Source organism: Dipteris shenzhenensis, chromosome 20 (assembly GCF_047967505.1).
Source record: "Dipteris shenzhenensis isolate YYH24624 ecotype China chromosome 20, Dip_SZ_1.0, whole genome shotgun sequence".
Classification (NCBI taxonomy): domain Eukaryota; kingdom Viridiplantae; phylum Streptophyta; class Polypodiopsida; order Gleicheniales; family Dipteridaceae; genus Dipteris; species Dipteris shenzhenensis.
Genome location: NC_141615.1, coordinates 1,461,973 through 1,483,815, shown reverse-complemented (window position 1 = coordinate 1,483,815; position 21,843 = coordinate 1,461,973). Strand labels below are relative to the sequence as shown.

General features: G+C 40.3%; 1 protein-coding gene across 2 annotated transcripts; it reads left to right on the top strand.

The window, feature by feature from the left end:
- Positions 1-527: 527 nt before the first annotated feature.
- Positions 528-2,939, top strand: LOC147889113 (uncharacterized). 2 transcript variants are annotated; one of them, XM_087391662.1, is made up of 2 exons: positions 528-718; positions 960-2,939. In XM_087391662.1, exon 2 carries the CDS (start codon positions 1,056-1,058, stop codon positions 2,592-2,594), a length of 1,539 nt encoding a protein of 512 aa, XP_087247788.1. In that variant the 5' UTR covers positions 528-718; positions 960-1,055; the 3' UTR covers positions 2,595-2,939. The 2 variants fall into 2 exon arrangements, with proteins under 2 accessions (XP_087247788.1, XP_087247789.1); XM_087391663.1 differs by having other exon boundaries at positions 528-884.
- Positions 2,940-21,843: the final 18,904 nt, after the last annotated feature.

Sequence of the window (21,843 nt, the reverse complement as noted above, 5' to 3'; positions counted from 1 at the left end):
TCTCGTATATTATGATGCCCCCAAATAATGACATCATCATATAGAAATGTTCCTAACAACTTGGAGATGGTTGCACCATGTGCTTGGCCAATTATGTAGCTACATCAAAGTCAAATCCTACCGACAGAATCTAGTAGCATGTGGTTTCAACATGAGTTAATGAAAAGCATAAAACAAAAAAGTGAGCAATCACATGAAACCTTGCCTATAAGCCAGATCATTGCAAGTCAAGACCGCAAAGCTACAAGCATAGTAGAAAAGAAACCTAGCTGCAAAGTAGGTGTCACAATCCTACCATGCGACTGTTCGATGCCTTATAGCCATCCACGCACACTTGACATCCATGCAAGCACAAGCTAAACTGCACATAGGAACTCGTAAAGAAAGAGCTTCAAAATGTTTGATTGATGTGAGGAAGTGGAAAGGGGGAACAAAGGCGAAGAGTGTTTTGCCACTAGATGTAGCGAAGGGGGCTAAAGGGGGGGCCGCTAAAAGTGGGGGTGAAGGATTTAGCAGGGCCTGTAATTTCGTCGTCGTCCCCAATTCGCCCCCTTCCTGCTGCTGCATCCTGCAGGCATCATCACAACACACAGATTTCTACAGTGCTCGCTGCTGCTCTTCTTCCTCACTCTCAAAAGCTCCTTCGCGATCGATTGCAATTCGCCAAATCGTAGCACTTCATTCTGGCTTCGGATCCCTCCTCGCCATTCAGCTTTGCGTATGTCCCTCGCATCCTCCATTCCCCTGTCTCTGTTTCTGTTTTTGGCTTCAAATTTCCCGTTTTCGTTGCCTGCCATCGCTCCCCTTCCTCCAAATTTTCCTCCTCGCCCCGTTCGTGCGTTTTATCCAAGTGTTTAGTTCGCTTCGCGCCTTAATGCGGCGAGGTAAGGCATGATCCTCCCGTGATTTTGAACGGTGGAGAGCTTCCTACGTCTAATTTTGTCCGTCCATGCGAGCAGATGGGAGTGACCTGCTAGGAGACCCCTTGAAATCGTGCGGATTTTAGATTTTGACGGGGAGCAGATGCGGCACCATCGTGCACCGGATCAACCCTAATGTTGATGCTTGAAGATGCTAAAGGCCGTCACCGTGACCAGGAGGCCGTGGAGAGGGTAGGCCGTTTTACCCCATCGGAGCTGAATTGTGGCTCAGCCTTCTACGCAGGTGCTCGTGTGGTACTTCGTGGTGCCAAGCGAGTAGAGCCTCCTGTACAAAGGCGCGCATGGCAGACAAAGCCTGAAATGCCACCCTCTCAGCAACCCGCTCGCATCAACTTACAGGACCTAAAGGCGCAAATTGTAAAGAGAATAGGGCCGGATAAGGCTAGTCAGTACTTCGCGTATTTTAAGGGCTTCATAAGCTTGAAGCTGAACAAGCCAGAGCTTGACAAACTCGTCCTATTGACGATCGGCAAAGAGAATGTTTCGCTGCACAATCAACTAGTTAGAGCTGTCTTGAACAATGCCATTCGAAGCGAGCTGCCTCCACCTTCTCCTCTTGTCCAGGACACGTCAAAGCCTGTAAAGGGTATCCGCAGAAAGCCATCGTCACAATCTATCCCTTGCGATGATTCAGTCTCCCGGGTTCCTGCATCGCCTGCTACTTCCATCTGGTCAAATGGGGACTCTGAAACCGTGTCTCCCAAGACAGAAGCATCAAGAATTCGAGATCGGAAAGGTATCAAAGACAGACCAGGCCCGCAGGGACCTTCGGGACGAGGAGAGCCCACGGTATCGCAGAAGGCTCCTTTTGATGACAGTGCTGGAAAGGTTGGTGGTATCGATTTGTATAGACCCTTGCAGGAGATTCCCGGTGCTGCTGAGCAATCAGAGGCAGATCCGAAGACTGGATTCAATCGGTCTAGCAAACGGCCTAGGATCACTGTTACAGCTGAGTTGGCAGACATGGACAGCAGTAAAAGTGGAGCTGTAGAAGCTGAGCGGCTGGATTTTGAGGAGGCTCACCATCACTACTGGGAAGGTGGGTCTATTAGGGCACCATTAGGTGTTCCCTTTTGCCCTGGCAGCGTAGGTTCTGCTAGAAAGCAGCCATTTGTTGGTTTCCCTGGGCCTCTTGGACAGCTTTTGCTTGCCGAAGGAGGGGGGGAGGAACTTTTGGATACAGATTACTTGCCTGATGGACAGACTTTGCAAACACAGATGGACCAGATTGCAAGAGCAGAGGGTCTTGAAGGTGTGAGCCGAGATTGTGCCGATATGCTTAATCAGGGATTGGACATTTTTCTGAAGCGGATAATCCAGGCATGTGTGGACCTTGGGAGGTCAAAATCTGCCCCCCAGCGCGAGTCACAGGCTCTCAAGGACAGCGGTCCTGCAAGGAACTTGTATTCTGAGAAAGAGGCCCATTTTCCTGCTCGAAAGCTGGAAGAGGGGTCGAATGGGACCTGGACCAGCCACAATGTTCAGGTACAAGGAGGTGGTTCTGGCGGGGAAGTCTCAGAGAAAGGAGGGGAAATTGCACACCCTACCATTTCTTTACTGGATTTCAAGGTTGCAATGGAGTTGAACCCTCAGCAACTTGGGGAAGATTGGCCTTCACAGTTAGAAAGGATTTCTTTTCGATCGTTTGTATAGTCTGGTCCCCCCCCCATTTTTTCTGAAAGGCTCCCATGCACCAGCGCCCCGCCATATTTTTTATCCTGCAGCTTCCTGATGCTCAATTACCGAGACCTTACAAGGGCCCTAGTGGGATTGGCCCTACCAACTTGTGATTAAAGTTGGATCCTGTATTGAATTGTAGATGTGGTATCTCCGTTTCTAAGGTGGTGACAGGAGAATGGAACCTTGCACCAAAAAATGAGGCTGTAGTATATGGTTGGATGAGGGCTTGTCTTTGATTATGTGCCCTTCTATGTTGTCCAATCACACGGTTTGTGTACTCTGGTATGGAAAAGTGGGGAGAAGGTCTCTCTTACTTCATATTAGAAGTCGTCTTGTAGATATAACCTCAATTAGCACAACTTCTGAACATTCTTAAATAAGATCATCGGAACTCTCTTGCACTTTGAAGACACCATCAAATACTATGATTTCAACATCCTTGCCAATGTTCTTCTAGAAAGTAGTTATATGCTTCTAGAAAAAGTCCAATGTCTCAGCTGATGCGTTCTTTGCCAACTGGTCATGGCAGGACTTAGATAAGGAGTCCCGGCAGGAAGCTACCATTTTTATTGGCAAGGCTTTGAAGTCATAAGCTGCACTATCTTTTGGGTGCTTTTTGCAGCAGAATGATGAGATACGGTCACTGAAACAAATGACCTGTAGTTTGCAAACGAGACAAGGAATGTGTGCTCTGCTGTCCACCTCCATTTGTGGTTAAGGGGCAATTTTCGACACTGTGAAGAGCCCATTGTAAAGTATTCAATGTAAGAGCTCATTAGATTACGCCTCCCCCCCCTCTCTGGCTCAGGGTTTACTCTGGTCAATGACTGGTCTTTTCACGATTTCAATCTTGGCCTACAAGCTTTCAAAGCTTTATTTTTCTTATCCTTTGACTTCTATTCTTCTTGGCAACAGTTCACTTGTTGGCTCGCTATAACTTTATGCAGATAATCATGCTGTTTATTCAAATGTTGAATGTGTTGAACGTTTGAGATTACTTTGGTGCTCATTGAAGTTTGGAGGGCCTGCATATTGTAAGAATTCAAAGTTGACAATGGCAATATTTGCCGGGTTATATCTGGTCACGCTCAGTTCTGCAATCCTAAAATGGTTATTTGGATTTCAAATTTGCTTTGTTTCATGATATGTTACTCTTTGATTCATGCTGATTCATTCATATGTGAAGTATGTTCAACGTTTGAAAGTATTTTTGTGCTCATTGAGCCAGCAGCCTTTTGTTATCAGGAGGTACGTACAAAGATTCTGGAGGCTTGCACAATGTAAGAAGTACAAAAGATGACAATATCACTATTTGTCATGTCACATCAAATTATGTAGTCACCCTCAGCTCTGCAATCTGGAAATGGTCAATTTGAATGGTAGATGCATGTTACTTTATTGTCTGGTTCAAGGTTGACCTCATAGTTGCAATCAAACAAGTTGGAATAATTCCAAACGGTCGACCAAATTTCCAAACGTTTGGACGTTTCCAAACGCGAATTTTTTTTGCAGGTCCCCACAAGAGAGGGCAAATCTGCAATTTGGGGCCCTAATGTAATTTTCAATGTAGGGTCCCCTTGGGCATGGTTTTTAAATCTAAAGTCATGCATGTACTCATGCTTAGGGCAGATCTGCATAATATTTGTAAAATTTTGCAGTATATGCATGACTAAAATAAAATGAAATTTTCAAACGTTTGAAAAGCTGCTTTCGAAATGTCTGGCAACTATGGTTGCCTAGTCATCCAAAGGTTTTTGCCCCATAGTCTGTTATTTTGGTGTCTATGTTTTGTGATGTAACCTTTTATATCCATGCTAGTCGATTATGTCTCCTCCTATTGCATCTGGCTGTGAACAGTTGTGCAAGGTTTTGTAATGTCCTTCCAGTTTGTCCATTGTACCTGAGCCGTGAGATAGAGTACCCTCGGTACACCCTTCCAACACCTGAGGAAAGAGATTTCTGTATGTGAATCACTTAGGTATCAGTGTAGAATCACTTTACCATCTTAATAGCTTCTAGCTCTTGCTACTTTAAACCTCTTCAAGCTAGCTACAATCAATAGCCCTTCTCTTGAATACAGTGGGTATTACACAGGTAACAGCAAGCAATAACATGTTATGCTTCTTTAAACGTTACAGCCTTATTGCTTGGTGTCATCTTTTTCTATTTACCAATACATAAAGCTCACGTGCATTTCATGTCTAATGCTGCCATTTTGGAGTCATTTTACGTACTAGGCTGGCTACGGAGATGCTGAGATGCCTGGATGTGACATTTATCCTGCCTCCTCCAGCTCATAACGGCTTTCTACATATTGGTTTTAATCCTTATTGGAGGTCAACGAGAGGTCTCATTTGAGAAGCTTTTGTCAGAACAGTTGCTTAACAGTATCTTTTTTGGCATTGTTATCACATCACTGTTGATGCTGGTGCCTTTTTATGATACAAGCTATACTGATGTCCAAAAACCAATTCTAAGGTTCTTTTTCTTTTTACTTGCACATTTTCCCTTTCAACAGGGTTAGCGAGATTGGTTTTTGGCACCACCTGTCCTTGTTCGTTTTTTTTGTGGACCTGCAACTAATTCAAGAGCATGTTATTGTTTCAATATGTAAGCATGTATAGCTTTAAATAATTGTAAACCAATGAAGTTACTTTACCTTGCTACGATTTCTACTGCCTCTGCAAGCCAAAATGGATGTTCAAGAGGGTCCTCTATTTAGCGATCATCACGTGCCAATGTACATCTCCCACTTGGATACATTGATTGCTTCTATCTCAAGCAAAAGAGGCTGAACAAGTTGTCTCAAGTAGTAAAGGATGTCATGCACACAAAAGAATTGCATCAAGCAATCAAGGTTGAGGTCTTGGGTCTTCAAAGTAAGTATTCCACCACATTATGATTGTTCTCTTCTAGAATATGTTTTGGCCCTCTCAATCAAACTTCATCTTACATTCTTGATATCACTTCCTTGAGCTCGTGGGTACTTTGACCTCTCTATCAATTAGTAAATGTTCTCGCATTGGAGCGCGAATTTTACATAGAAACAACGGATAGAAATCTTAAGCTGTAGTTGTCAATCTAGAGAGGAGTATACTATTTTTCTTATGCATACGTTCTTTGATCTTCTTTGTATCTCTATGAGAAATGACATTCAAAGCTCAAATCATTCAATTACTTGCTACAACATTCCTTAACTTTTTCACCTAGAATAAACTTCTTGAAATCATAGGTTTCTTTCAAGTGATACACTTCAAGCCATTTGTGTATAAGATTCTTTTACAAGTGCCATCATCTTTGCTAAAATGAACACATTATTTCTTCCACACTTCTTGGAGAGTGTATTAAATATAGATCTATCTAATCGTGCATGTGCCTAAGCAAGAGGAATCCAATGTTGACCTTATCCACAAACATGAGAGAAACATACAATGGTACACGAGAAAGGTCTGATTATACTTTGCCTTGCTGTATTATGGAGCTAGACATACAATGTTGTTGGAAGATAAACTTTTGTCAATGTAGAATTATTGAATTTGAATCATTGGGATAGTTGAAAAATAGCTTTCCTTAAAGTTTTCTATGATATGCAAGGCATTACACAAGATGTATTTGCACAAACATTTCCTCCACATCTTTCGAAATCCTTATAAACTGTGGTACATCATTCTTCCTTTGATCCATGCATCCATAAAGATCTCAGTATATCTATTTGGGTTCTTCACGTAGTTATGTCTATGCTTGAGTGTTCTTGAGCTTGCTACTCTTTGTGGTTCTTAAGAACACAATTGCTATGAGGTGAAAGGCAAAACACATTCATATTCTCAATTTTTGAAAAAGAAACTACTTGTACTTTTTTAGAAGAAACTACATGTATGTGTACTTTGTCTTATTCTTAAGGTTTCCATATACACTAATACTCCCATCCTTACTTTCTTTGGTATCTTCACATTATTGAAAATGTTCTTTCATAGTCTGGTGAAATGGCTATAGCTAGCAAACTTTTCATCCCCTTCTATCATATCCTCTTTGTACCATGTATAAACCTTAAACTTATAAAGTATTAATTAAGTGCAATTTTCTTGTGGGCATGGCTTCTACACACATGATGATAGGGCCATATGTCCAACATGCCCTATTAGATGCAGATTTCTAAAGCATCCTATCCTCATTTGCACCCATGCTAGACTTGCATTCCCCAATCTATGTTTTAATGGATGATATGCAAAATTTCATTCCCCCCACGTGATACTTGACCTCCTTATCCTTCATATGGCTAATTATTGCATTCAAATTACAACCTTGTCGCTCACAATTCAAATCAAGGAATTGTATCATTGGGCTTTCAACTTTCTCATCCTAGCTCTTCCTAAACAAATTTGAAGTGCATCATTGGGCTTTCAACTTTCTCATCCTAGCTCTTCCTAAACAATTTTGAATACAACACATTGTGGTTCTTGTTTCCTTCAACTAAGCCTCAGAGAAGTAGAATTGCATCAAATAAACCTTGGATAACAAAAGTGCATTCTCTTACCATAACTAGTAGATCTTTTACAATGTTAATGTCTACTTTCTTGAGCCCTTTGATTGAGGAGATTTGCTATATTTAGCGACAATCATGTTATTGTCTCATAAGCTCATATCAGGTAAGTTATTTGGCATATGACACATTCATAGGTGAGCACTTTCTATCCACTTCTTTCATGGAACTAGAATCCAAATTGGACATGTGCTTACAACTTGGGAATCATGCATTGCATTGATAGCACCTTTAGATTGAATCTTTAAGAAATCATCAGGTTCATATGAGGACATGGAAATATCCCTAGGCATGCCAATAGGTTCATATGAAGAGACAAAGAACTCCCTACAACTACTCTCAAGGTTGCATGATTGCATTGAAGGATCTCTAGGCATGATGGAGCTTAGATTGTGCTTACAACTTGGGAATCATGCATTGCATTGATAGCACCTTTAGATTGAATCTCTAAAAAAGTATCACGTTCATATGAGGACATGGAAATATCCCTAGGCATTCCAATAGGTTCATATGAAGAGACAAAGACCTCCCTACAACTACTCTCAAGGTTGCATGATGGCATTAAAGGATCTCTAGGCATGATGGAGCTTACAATGTGAGATGACATCAAGGAAGATAGGCTGGTTGAGTTAGAGGATCATAGGTAGAGATAAAGATAAGAATACTAGAGAAGAACTACCTCCCAACACAAAGCTCAAGAACAACCTCCCAATGCAATGCAAAGATGAAGAGCTAGCTCCTCCATCACAATGAAATGAACAAACTAGAGAAACATGGCTTTTGTAAAGACATAGCTTTTAATGAAGAAATGCAAGAAGACGTGGCTTTTATAAATGAAGAGACTAGAGAAGACATGGCATTAAAATAAGAGAGGAAAGGATGCCTTCACCAAATGCTTAACATAATTTTTTAATCAAGAAAATCTAGAAAAGCAAAGGATTTGTGAGCCTTTATGTAAAAAGTGAATATAACTACTTGAAAAGAAAACCCATGGACCTCAAAAAATTATCCATGTTAACTTCATTATCTTACTCAATATAAACCCGAACTATTGCCCTAGTTTCTCATTATTCACTACGTACAATTCTAACATCTCTTCAAAAGAATCATTAGAAGAGCAAGGACCTTACTGTCTCCTCTCTAGAAGGCACCCCCAAAAAGCACTCTAAGGCATTCCAAGGTGTAAGTCTGAATCTTCTGCAACAAAATCAAAGCTTTTCACCTCTGTTGGCCACCAACCTAGGTTCATCAAAACATTGATGTCTATGGTTGTTGACTAGCTCCTATTGGTGGTGAACCTTATAAAATCCTCACTTTCCTATAACATACATGGTACTTGGAGCTCAATGAATCCAAGAACCTTCTATTTTATACCATCAAGAAAACCAGAAGGATGAGAGACACTACAATTGTGGGATATCAAGGAGAGAGACTCTCTCTCTCTCTCTCTCTCTCTCTCTCTCTCTCTCTCTCTCTCTCTCTCTCTCTCTACACACACACAGACACACTTTATGGCCCGTATTGGACTTGCATTTGCAACTAGATAGACTTGGGACAAACCTATGATTTGACCTTGTCAAACATAGTGTTCAAACTATTGGTCATCCATAAAAACTCGTGATAAAGGTCGAACTCGTATAACATGAAGTGTTTATAGATATAATTAACGCTGACATATGATTCTCATAAAAGGGATACCTTTAAAAAAATGGTAGTGTCTAGTATAGTCACTATGGACTAAAAGTGACTTTGATGGCAGTCACTAGTTGGTTGCGATTTTGTGATTAATGCTCTTGAGACCTATTACACAAAGTTTTATGAGGATAACCATGCGCATGACCTTTCATGAAATTCCGCATTGAAACGACTTGAGGAACCGAAGTGACTGGTTGGTATATGGCACATTACAACTATATAAACCTCCCTTGTTAGCCATGGATGCTCACTATGTAGCTTTTTCCTGAGCTAGTGCAGGGGATATACAACTTGCTTCTTTACCCTCTTTTCGTAGCAATCTTCTTCCCTCCCATGTGTTAAAAAAAGTCACTGGATTGAGCTCGTAGTAGATTTGACACCAGCCGCTCAAGCACGTGTCTAGTATCCTACACGGGAACTCTCTAAGCTTGATGGATACTATCAGATATTTGGAGTTGCTACCTGTTGACTGAAGTCACTACGGAACATTGCTAAGACGGGCTTATACGACCTGCGTAGCTCATGTGGTGTAGGAGAGGAGGAGACGACCAAGCCCATGACCAGAATTTCGAACCACGGTGCATCTCAGACTGAGGGCTTATCACCACGTCGGTGCGCATTTGTGCTACTGGTAAGATCATTGGCCATGCATAGGTAAGACTGCTATTGTCTCACAAATAAGGTGTCCTTATTCTTCTACACATCACTTATACTCTCTGCCTTCTACCTTCGATCACATCTGTGATAATAGTTGCTGGCAATTGCATGATCCCACGATACGAATGTGGATGCACAAGTAGCAGCCACTCTACAAGCTTGGTGGGATGGATCTACGTATGATTGGCACAAATTTCCCGTTGAAGATCACTCGGGAACTTCTTTCCAAATTTTTCCATAAGAAGCGGCGACTCTGCATGCTTGGAGGTAAGGTGACTGTGGCATCACGTGTAGTTTATACAAAATACCAGCTCAATTTAGTGAGTTCCTATTAGATTTTGGATAACCTCTACATAGGTCTACACTAATAAATTGGCGAAGAAAGGTTGATGCTCTCTGATCGGATATCATGAACATATTTTGTCCATTATATGAGCATTACTAACATTCTTCATGTATCCCTTGGTAGAGATCTAATTACAGATTCAACATAACGTGACTGCCAACCGTGGGCAGAAACATTTCGAGACTATATGTGAGGATCATTCTATATAGGCGTTTCTTTAAGAGCTAAGCAAAAGCCACTTGACTCTCGGACTGTATTCAAGTATATTAGACCATTGGATCTATGTGTGTGATAAGAAAATGGGAATGACTATGATGAGTCTCTCTCTCTTTTTTTACCTTGGTTATATGGGGAGGTGAGGCAACAAATACGTTCGTAAAAGGAAGCATTTTCTGACTTCTACAGAAGGATATAACCCTATATTATGATGATCATAGTCTTTATATATTGACTAATTGGCCAATTTTTCTTTGATAATGGCACCTTATTAATTATGATGGAATTTTCTCATGGCCCCTTACTAGGGAATTTGTAGAAAGCCAGTTCTCAAAAGAGTAATAACATGGAGCATCTGGATACTTGTAACTCAAGCATTGGGGTGCCACACGATGCACCACCATCCAAGGTTGATTCGATTTGCTATATTAGGTTAACCTATGGTATTGTGACATCGATAACAAGTGGAGCTACGCATTGAAGCTTGTAGTCCCACAATTAAGGGTTCTTGTTCTAACTTGTCCCTGTTGTGGATGGATGCAGGTGAGTGGAGCTCCTTCAATTTCATTCGGTATTTATAATTGAGCAAAATTACATGGTTTTTTCATAAACTTTCTTTATAGAGATTATCTTCTTTCACACTTCTTTCATAAACCCCTCCCCTTCTGCACTCTTCTCACCTAGCCCACAAACCCCCCTTCTACAAAGATTCAATATTTCTCTCTCTATAACCTCTAAACTCATTCTTCTACCCAAACAATCCTATATGTACATTATGCTTGATAAGTGTATGGCCAAGTGTTAATTTTTAATGTGACTCCGATAACAAGGGAGGGGTGTTTATGACACTTGTCTTCCCAACTGAAGCTCAAACTGGTTCTTACTGTTTTGCTTGTTGGATGGTGGCAGGTAGGCAGATTCCCTTCTTCAATAAAAATGATGCTGCCAATGACTTATCAAAGCTCGACTTCTCACATTTCTTTTTTTCTTAATAAAAAAAAAATGTTCACCCTCTAGTGATGCTACTTCATTCATAGTGGATTTTCTATTTATTTTTAAGTTTGTCATTAAACATTTCTCATTCCAACTTTAAATAGTCTTCTCTTCACTATGGAAAGGGGTGTTGTAATATCTTCTACACACACACACATGCGCACACACACACACACACACACACACACACACACACACACACACACACACACACACACACAGGCATAACTAGTGGCGAGTGAAAGAAACATCAAGGCTAAAGCAAAGAGAGCACCGTATAATTTTCAAAGCAGCATAGTACATAACTACCCACCACTGGCGAGTTTCTTTCCCATGTCAACATTTGCCACGGGGTCCGTTGGAGTCTTTGGAAGATGCAAAAGCAGCATATCATAAACTAACAGGAGGGCGCCCAAATATTTAAATGACATCTTCAACGTTGGGCGCCCCTACTTGAAGTACATATGCATGGAAGGGCGCATTGATTGTAAGGCCCAGCCATTGTGGTTTGACCATATGGTTCATTGCTAACAACCGTGCTTTGAAAGCATCATTTAATTCCTTCTTACTCTTTATGAAGACCATTGACATGGTACAATTTTGCAAAGCATCACTCAATTTCTACTATATGAGGGAGTTGGTTAGTGGCAATCAAGATTGTGAAAAAGAACCTTCAAGCCCCTTCACTTTCGTAGCCGTCTCTGCGAGTGTCATATCTTAGGGGGAGTTGATGTTGTTGAGGTCACCGGAAGGTCAACCATTGAGATCTTTTGGACCTGCAAAAAGAGCTAGACTTGCTAGCCACACGAGAACAACGTGTGGACATGTACGTAGCACGTCATATGCACAGAGAACACAAGGAGCTGGTAGATTTATTGATTGGAAACCATCCATAGAAAGTTCAGTCCATTTGGATAGCCCAGAGTTGCAGGTAAGAACTATGAAAGCACTAAGAGGAGGCAAGACAATTTCATACACAAGCACAAAGAATGGTAACCTCCTCGTGTGGCATATGTTATATGATGATAAGGATTGAGGACTAAAAGGTATGTTTGTTTTCTCAGAGAATTTTATCATTGATGCCACATGGGAGATTCACATTGGAATATTACAGAAAAGCCCTGAGCTTATTTATTCATGTGTTGTTTGATAACCCCTTATTGGAAATGTTCTCCATAAAAGAATTGATGGCTGAATTTTTCAAAGAATGGAACTGCAAACAAGAAGTTGCTTTATTAGATGAATTATCCTTTGCTTGGAAATTCCACAAACCATTATCGACGATCCTGTGCAAACCCAAACTAACTTTCATGGAAGGTGAAAATAATAGCTGCAATTACCATTCAAAGGATCTTACGAGTTTTGTAAATAAGAAATGGGTGACACTTGATTGCATGATTGTAAAAGTATTGGTGTTGCGAAAAGAAATCTAGAAAGGGCAAAACCATATTGTCTGACGTAGCTATAATATTGAGGGGACATTACAAGCCTTACAAGATGTATGGTACAAACTAGAGTCGCTATGTATAACCACTACGATCCCCTTTGAATATTTGGAACAACACTTTGTAAACTTAAGCAGATATCAGATATATGAAGTAGCACAAAAAAGGATAAAGAACTACAAGGAGACCCCTGTAACCATGGAAGGAGAGGATGTCATTAAGGAGATTGAGTGTCTTAAATCGTGCATACTTCCATTGATAAGTCGTCAAACACACCAGTGTCTTTGTGTAGGAGTTTTTATTTACCCAAGCAAGGGAAAGATTGACGAGCAATGACTCCAACTTGTGAAAGATCAACTTATCCTCGACCAACTGGCCAGCGAGATAAACCACTTTGACTTACACTTCTCATTACATTCATTGACATTGCCTTACTTAATGGCCACTTACAAAGCCCACAACAAGGCATTCCGTTGGATCACCAATGCCCATTCATGTACATGTCTTATCGGAGATGGACTCTTCCATGACATTGATCTTACAAGGGTGTATAAACCCGATTATGAGATCCGCTAATGATCTCCAAAAAGAAATTTGGAGCAGCTCAGGGATCCTTACTTGCACATTTTGGATTGTGAATTCAATTTATGAAGTCAAGCTTAACTTACCCAATAGAATTCACTCGGTGTTCACAGCGGACATTGGGAAGTGTTATGAGAATATCCCATTGGAGGGGGAATGGGACCTCAAGGAGGTCATGAGACAAGTAATAGCATGCGCATTTGAAAAACAAGATCAATAATACATCTGCATTCACAATGAGAGGAAGCGGGTTACATGGAGAGACATGAAGATTGGGGCGGGAATCTGCATAACACTTGAGAAATGCATTGAATTAAATGATTGGTTGTTGGGGAACATGCATATCCGCTTAGGTGGGGAGGTGTATAAACAAATAGTAGGTATACCAATGGGCTTTTCATGCTCACCCCTATGGTGCAATTTATACCTTTTTTGGGTTGAATTTAAAGCCATTCTCCGTATGTAGAAACTAGACCAATGGGACTTACTTACGAATTTTAAGTATGTGTATAGGTTCATGGATGATATAATCATGATAAACGTGGAGTCACCTGCTTCATTCTTTGACCCGATGCATAGGGGGAATGCTGACCCATGGTGGATCTACCCCCTATAATTTTTGGAAATAAAAGAAACAACAAACACAAAATCCTTAGACCCGTGGATGGCAAAATGATAGGCGCGAGAGCCAATTTTCCTAACATGACTATTGCAATCACACAAAAAGCTAATGGAAATGCAATTACAGCTAAATATGATAAGACAGATTCCCTTCCATACCCAGTGTGTAAGTACATTTGGGCTGATGGGAATAGACAAAAATTCCTTGTGGAAAAAGTGATCCTTTCACAAGTAATACATATCCTATACACAAAGAAACACGAGTTCAGTACCTTCTTACAATTGAAGGGGTTAATTGAAACCTTTGGGAAAAATGGGTTTGATGAAAAGAAGAATCCAAAAATCGTCAGGAAGTTCCTAAACCAGTCCTTCCCAGGTTGCAGCCTCGACATAAGAAGGATAATGAGATGGATTGGTAAGTAATACCATTTTTAAATATCTTTGAAGAATTGTTGATATTGACTTAATTTTGGGCAGTAGTCTAACCCACTCCCATGTGAGGGGCGGACTCCTTCCCCCACTAGGAGTGTGTGTTGGACTTGCCGGTTTGACGTCGAAGGTAACATACACACACGCACACACACACTTCCCATGTCTTATAAATGCACACTCCTGATGCCCACACAAATTGCCCTAGGTTTCCCCCCCCCCCCCCAACACACACACATACACACACACTCCCATGTGAGGGGCGGACTCTTGCCCCCACTAGGAGTGTGTGTTGGACTTGCAAGTTTGACGTCGGAGGTAACATACACACGCACGCACACGCACACTTCCCATGTCTTATAAATGCACACTCCTGATGCCCACACAAATTGCCCTAGGATTTCCCCCCTAACACACACACACACACACTCATACACTTCCATTCTTCCCCCTTCTCCAACACAATTTTCTCTTTGAAGTTATAGATAATTTCCCCAACACATACACAATTTTAAACTTTTACAAATCCTTTATTTTTTATTTGTTATTTTTTGGTTTTTGAACTTACACACACAATTTCATTTTCTTCATTTACTAGCTTTTAACCCCCCCTCCCTCCACTTTTCTTTTCCCCCCTATTAATTCACTACTCTTATAGTGGCCAAACTTCCTCCCCCCTGTCAATAGTCATTAATGTTATTTTTTTTCCCTTCCTTTTTTTTAGAGCTTTCTTTATTTTTTAATTCTTAACCTCATTACCCTAAGCTACCTTATTACCCCCAAGCAAGTTTATTAAAACACACACACACACACACACTCATATATATATATATATATATATATCTATATATATATACACCCCTTTCAAAGTTTCTTTCAACTAAAACCCCCTTTAAAAAGCCCTCTTAATGTTAAACCCCTTTAAAATAAACTACCCTTAAAATAAGCTACCCATTCACCTAACCAACCCCTAACCTAAGCTATCTTGCTTCTTAACTAACCCTTGCATGACTTAGGAACTACACTAAAAAACTTATGTACTACACTCAAAATTTTCCCCCCTTGTTTTCAAAGATACTTTTTTATAAAAATTCATCCTTCCCTTGAAAATTATTTAATTCATTGGCCTATTATGTTTTGTTTTCCCCCCTATTCTACCTAAACCAAATATATATATATATATATATATATATATTCTAAACCCGTTTTTAATCTTAGGGGTATTCTATTTTATCTATATGTATATAATGGTTCCTCTTGTAACTTCCACCGCCTTGCACATTACTTTGACCCTTTGCTTCCCGCCTTGTCTATGCCTTATCACGGGAGATCAACTTAGCCTCTTTAAAGACATACGCTTTATTCTCCTCTCCCTTAGTGGTTGCCTGCTTGCAAGACTCTCACGGAATTGCAGTCTCATCGAAAGTTTCTCATGGACATCTGCGACCCTTTTTCTCCTTAGTGGCCTCTTCATCGCCTGTGCTTGACTCTTCAATGAGCTTTGTTCGACCTTGCCGTGCTACTCGCTGCTCTCCTCCTCCCTCGGTATATATCTCCCATTCTGTCACTAAGCTATGCCTATTTGTGTGGTCTACCTTTGCTAGACTCAGGTCTTTCTTGTTGCCTCATACTTTGGAAATCCCACACCGTTTTTCTGCTCCTACTCCTTGCTTCATTGCATGACTAAAAACATCTTTTTCTTCACTTACAGTTGCTCGTCATGGAGAATCTATACAAGCTATTTGTATCTTTGTGCAATCAAAAACTTTAATGAAGTTCACAATCAAGTACGGGTTTTAAAGGTGCCAGTGCTTGTCTTCTCTTGCTTATTGTAGTTCCTTCCCTCAATCGTTCTTTTAGAAAACTCCCCTTCTCGAGCAACAAGCTTACTTACATGGTGATGGAAATTGACTACAATAGCTTGGCTCTATTTGGTGGCTTATCTCAGCAAATGTTTGGTGATTGTGTTGTCACAGTTTTGACTATATTTTGTACTTGGACATCACCTCTATTTATGAGATTTGTTTCACTAAATATCTGTGTATTCTCCCTACGCTAGCCTGCTCCCTCACCCCCGCGGGCTGCTTCCCTTACCTCCGCGGGTTGCCTCCTACCTGCTCTTCATCACTCCCATTACCAGCCTCTGCTGCACGACCTCTGCTCTTCACCTGCTGCCCAACTCTACTAATGTGCCTCCAATGGCACCTTCACTAGCACCGCGGGCCTCTCGTAGGCCCCATGGAGTGAGCCATGCCTATTGTGTGGCTGCTAGCTGGGCCACGTGACTGCTATGAGTAGTCACTAGAAGGGGTATGTGACATGCATACAAGGCGGGGGGGATTGGGGGGACACGGGGTTGGGGGGGGGGCACATGGGGGATGGGGGGGGGTATGCGACATGTGCAAAAAGGGAGGGCGGTACACAACATGCACGCAAGGGGAGGGGTATGTGACATGCGCGCAAAAGGGGGGGGTGTGGCGGATTATCTCCATCTATTGTAATATGAGAATGAACTATTTGTTAAAGATTACTTTTGACCCTTTTTGTATTTTAGACATTTTACCAATATGAATGTGGGTACTTTTGATGACTCCTACTTTGATACTTTGTCAAATGGGGTTGAATATTAATGGATTACTCTCGCTTGTTGTTTGAAAAGGGCAATGTCATATGTTTGCATTTGGATTACTCTAACATTGAAAATTGGTCCAGTAGTGTAGTAGGCTAATTGTTTGGTAGGAAACACACACACTAGTATACCCATTTTAAGATTAAAAAATCCTTACAACTATTGAGTATACTTGATTTGTTTAAGTTTCGGGCTTGATTATGGCACGAGGACCTTAGGACCAGCTCCTTTCCTTGGTTACTAGGCCACGATGCTTGGACCTGCATCAAATTGTTGGTGGATGGAAACATTTCCCATGGGACGTAAAGTTTATGAGAGAGGATCGATATCCTTTCTAGACATTTGATATTTGAGAAAAGTCTCCACCTACGAGGGATAATCTGTTTGTATGCTCAAAGTTTTAATTCTATTATTAAGGATGTTTTTTTGATACTTTGTACTGATAACCTTGACAAACTAGTTGGAGCATTTTGAATTGATATATTATATGGATATTATTGACCAGACTCTTCCATAATTATGGAATGTAGGATTCTCCCCATCGACTGGTGGATGAACGTTGATACTTCTACTCACTCTTCATTTACCGATCCAGATCCACTACTAAGGGTAATGATCATGATGATGACCCATAGGAAATCACTATGATACTAGATTGGATTCTATCTAGGGCAATAGTCCAACCCAATCAATTGTGATGGGTGGATTGCTACCCTCACTGGGATTGTGTGTCGGACTTGCAACAGGAGTGCGGTCATGGGAAACACACACACACACACACACACACACACACACACATACACGTGTATGTTTTATTATGACAATGAGGTACATGCACAATGACGAGTGCAGAAAATGTTCCATGGAATGACATGAGTTTTATTGGGATAGTGAGGTACACACACAATGACAAGTGTTTTACTATTTTATCTCAGGAACGGTACTTGTTCCATGTATAATATAGTATTGTTATTAGGAAACTTTTTAGCACATTAACATATGATAATGGACAGGCAATTCAGGAAGTGAAACTCATTGCGGTTTCACCATAATATAAAGTGACTATGATACAACCATACATTGAATGACAAATGGTAGAAGGATGAATTAGCATGAAAATATCATTATTTGTGGAGTTTTTACTAGAGAATAGAGCCGTATTTTCTTGAAACCCGACTCTGGTAACCGATCTAAGCACATATGCATATGTATGAGGTTTCGACTTAGTCGATCTTATGTAATATTGGATAGAAATAGCATTACTCACCATTATACGACCTGCAAAGAGCCTCTAGCTTGAGGTCTGTGAATGCCCTCAGTTGTCGAGCTATATACGCACATATATATCCTGTGATTCGAGATGTGATGTGAATATGGTACTTACACATTGACACGTGTAATGTTCCAATGTTCTAGTAATTTCAAGTAAAGGACACGCATGAAGACAAGTTCTATAGTAATTGAGCTATGTTACAATGATTGTAATAGTCACTATAGACTCATTAACACATAAGGCATACTTGTCTTAAATATACATGCCTTTATACAAAAGAGGAATGACCTTGTTAGTCTTAGTTTGTTAAGCTAAATCATCATGCACATGGGTATACTATAAATGAATATATTTTGGAGCAATTAGTACATTGGCCCTTGTAAAAGGGGTACATACTAGCACGAGTACCCTCATACATTGAAATAACCATTCATCTATGACCTACGATTGGGGAATCGGTTGAAATAAGGGTCGCATGATTTAAACATTTGGATCAATCCATTTAGCAAGGTACTTACGTTTTGTAACTAAAATAGTCTTGCATAAACAACACAATGGTTGTTCTAAATTAATGAATGGTTGGAACTTGGAAAGTCGCTTGTATGTAGACCAACTAAATCTGACTAAATTGGATGTTATGAAGGAAAATGGCTATGTAAAGCTCACATTTTACCGTGCAATCCATGGCTCCAGTCACCTCAAAATATCGCCTATGCTCAGGCTCCATGCTCATCCATCTCTTAACTCTGGTATGGTAGACATCTTCAGATAAATTACTTCTCTTAGACCAGCATTGGAAGCCGTAGTTTGTTATTCCATCTTGTTTCCATGCTTCTGGCGTTATTTCATCTCATTCCCACATTATATAGTGCACAATGGAGGTTATTCAGTGCTCATGGAGTTACTCACACAATTGGTGCTACGTTTTTGAAAGGGCACGACCTTTCTATACATGTTGCTAGCAGAGGTAAGCAGCTCATGTAAATTCATAGACATGTGTGATGCTCACAAGTAAGATACGTTGTCGTTCAATTTGTGAGACATGCATGATGCTCACAAGTAAAATAAGCCGTGGTTGAAAGGTTTGGCGAGGGAGAATAGACCACTCGAGATATAGGCAGCTAATTGACTCATGTTAGAATCACGTGTAGATACATGGCATAATTGCTCTAAAATACCAAGTTTTGGAGCAGGATGGAGATCACAAGCATCACAGTTTGCTAGCTAGAGAATGGATAGAAAATCCATACGATGGGATTATGAATATTATTGATAAGTAGAGATCACCCTTACGTGGTCTTTCTCTACCACCAACGAAGGTATATACATTCTACATGAGAGCCATAAATTGGCTACCAACAGTATGTAGTCGGTATGATTACAACTTGTGCACTTAACATAGCATTACGCCAAGATTTCTAGTAGAAGGTAGAACATGACAGCTCAAGAACATGAAGGTGAATGGATGTGAGGTCACAATAATACAAGCATCTTCACACTGAATGGTAACAACATTCTTCTTCTCTCTTTTTTTTGGCACATATTACAAATACCATGATCTTTGATGTTGAATGTCTAAATGGTGTTCAGCTTCATCAAAAAAGCTTAAGACAAGCTTCAGTGAATATATGAAATGTAGCCATCTGAAAGGCTTGTGAAGGATGAGTACACATCTAACTTACTAAGCCGCTAGGTGGAGAGATTGCTAATGGCAGAGGAAGATCCGCATAAAGCTTCACATATAAGAGGAGGGAAAAGCAACATAATTTCCATTAAGGTTTGTCTCACTATTATTTTTTACTATGGGACATACTTGGGGTTTATAGTCTTTAAACTCAGACCACCCACCCACACACACACACACACACACACACACACACACACACACATGTTTATGTTTTGTTATGAGAATGAGGTACATGCACAATGCCGAGTGCACAAAATGTTCCATGGAATGACATGTGTTTTAATGAGATAGTGACGTACACACACAATGACAAGTGTTTTATTGTTTTATGTCAGAAACGAAACTTGTTCCGTGTATGACATCGTATTGTTATGATGAAACTTTTTGGCACATTAACTTATGATAATGGATGGGGACTTCGAGACTTGAAACTCATTGACACTTCACCATAATATAAAGTGACTAGGATAGAACCATACATTGACTGGCAAATAGTTAAAGGATGAATGAGGATGAAAATATCGTTATGTGTGGAGTTTTTACTAGGAAATAGTGCCAAATTTCCTTGAAACCCTATTGTGGTAAATGACCTAATCACACATATGCATATTTGTGAGGTTTCGACTTAGTCGGTCATAGGTAATATTGGATACAAATAGCATTACTTGCCATGATACGACCTGCAATTGAGGTCTGTGAAGACCCTCAGCTGCCGAGCTATATACGCACATATATATCATGTGATTGAGATGTGATGTGAATATGGTACTTACACATTGACATGTGTAACAAATGTTCCAATGTTCTAGTAATTTCAAGTAAAGTAAAGGTCACGCATGATGAAGACAAGTTCTTTAGTAATTGAGCTATGAATGATCGTAATATTAATTGTTTCAGATATTCTTGTTGTTGCAACGTACCTATGGGAAGCATGTTATTGGATAACAATGTCACTATGGACTCATTGATGCATAAGGCACATACTTGTCTTAAATATACATGCCTTTATACAAAGGAGGAATGACCTTGTTAGTCTTAGTTTGTTAAACTAAATCATCATGCTCATGGGGATACTATAAGTGAATATATTTTCAAGCAATTAGTACATTGGCCCTTGTAAAAGGGGTACATACTAGCATGAATACCCTCATACATTGAAAAGACTATTCACCTATGACCTATGATTGGGGAATTGGTTGAAATAAGAGTAGCATGATTTAAACATGTGGATCAGTCCATTTGGGAAGGTACTTACGTTTTTTGACTAGAATAGGCTTACATAAACAACACAATGGTTGTTCTAGATTAATGAATGGTTGGCGCTTGGAAAGTCACTTTTATGTAGACCGACTATATCCGACTAAGTCCGCCCTTATGAAGGAAAATGTCTATATAAAGCTCACAGTTTACCCTGCAATCCATGGCTCTAGCCATCGAAAAATATTGCTTGTGCTCAAGCTCCCCATCTCTTGGCTTTGGTGTGGTAGACATCTTCAGAGAAATTACTTCTCCTAGAACCCAGCATTGGAAGCGGTAGTTTGTTATTTGGTCTTGTTTCCATGCTCCTAGCACTATTTCGTCTCATTTCCACATTATGTGGTGCACAATTGGAGGCTATTCAGTGCTCTTGGAGATACTCCACACAATTGACGCTACTTTGAAAGGGCACGACCTTTGTATACATGTTGCTAGTCGAGGTAAGCAGCTCACATAAATTCATAGACATGTGTGATGCTCACAAGTAAGATCCATTGTCATTCAATTCATAAGACATGCATGATGCTCACAAGTAAAATAAGTAGTGGTTGAAGGGTTTGGTGAGGGAGAATAGACCACTCGAGATATAGGTGGCCGGCTAACTCACGTCAAAATTGCATGTAGATACGTGACATAATTGCTCTAAAATGCCAAGTTCTGGAGAGCAGGATGGAGATCACAAGCATCATAGTTTGCTGGCTAGAGAATGGATAGAAAATTTGCGCGATGGGATTATGAATATTGTGGATAAGTAGAGATCACCCTTACGTGATCTTTCTCTATCACCAATGAAGGTATATACATTCTACGTGATAGCCATAAATTGGCTACCAACAATATGTAGTTGGGACG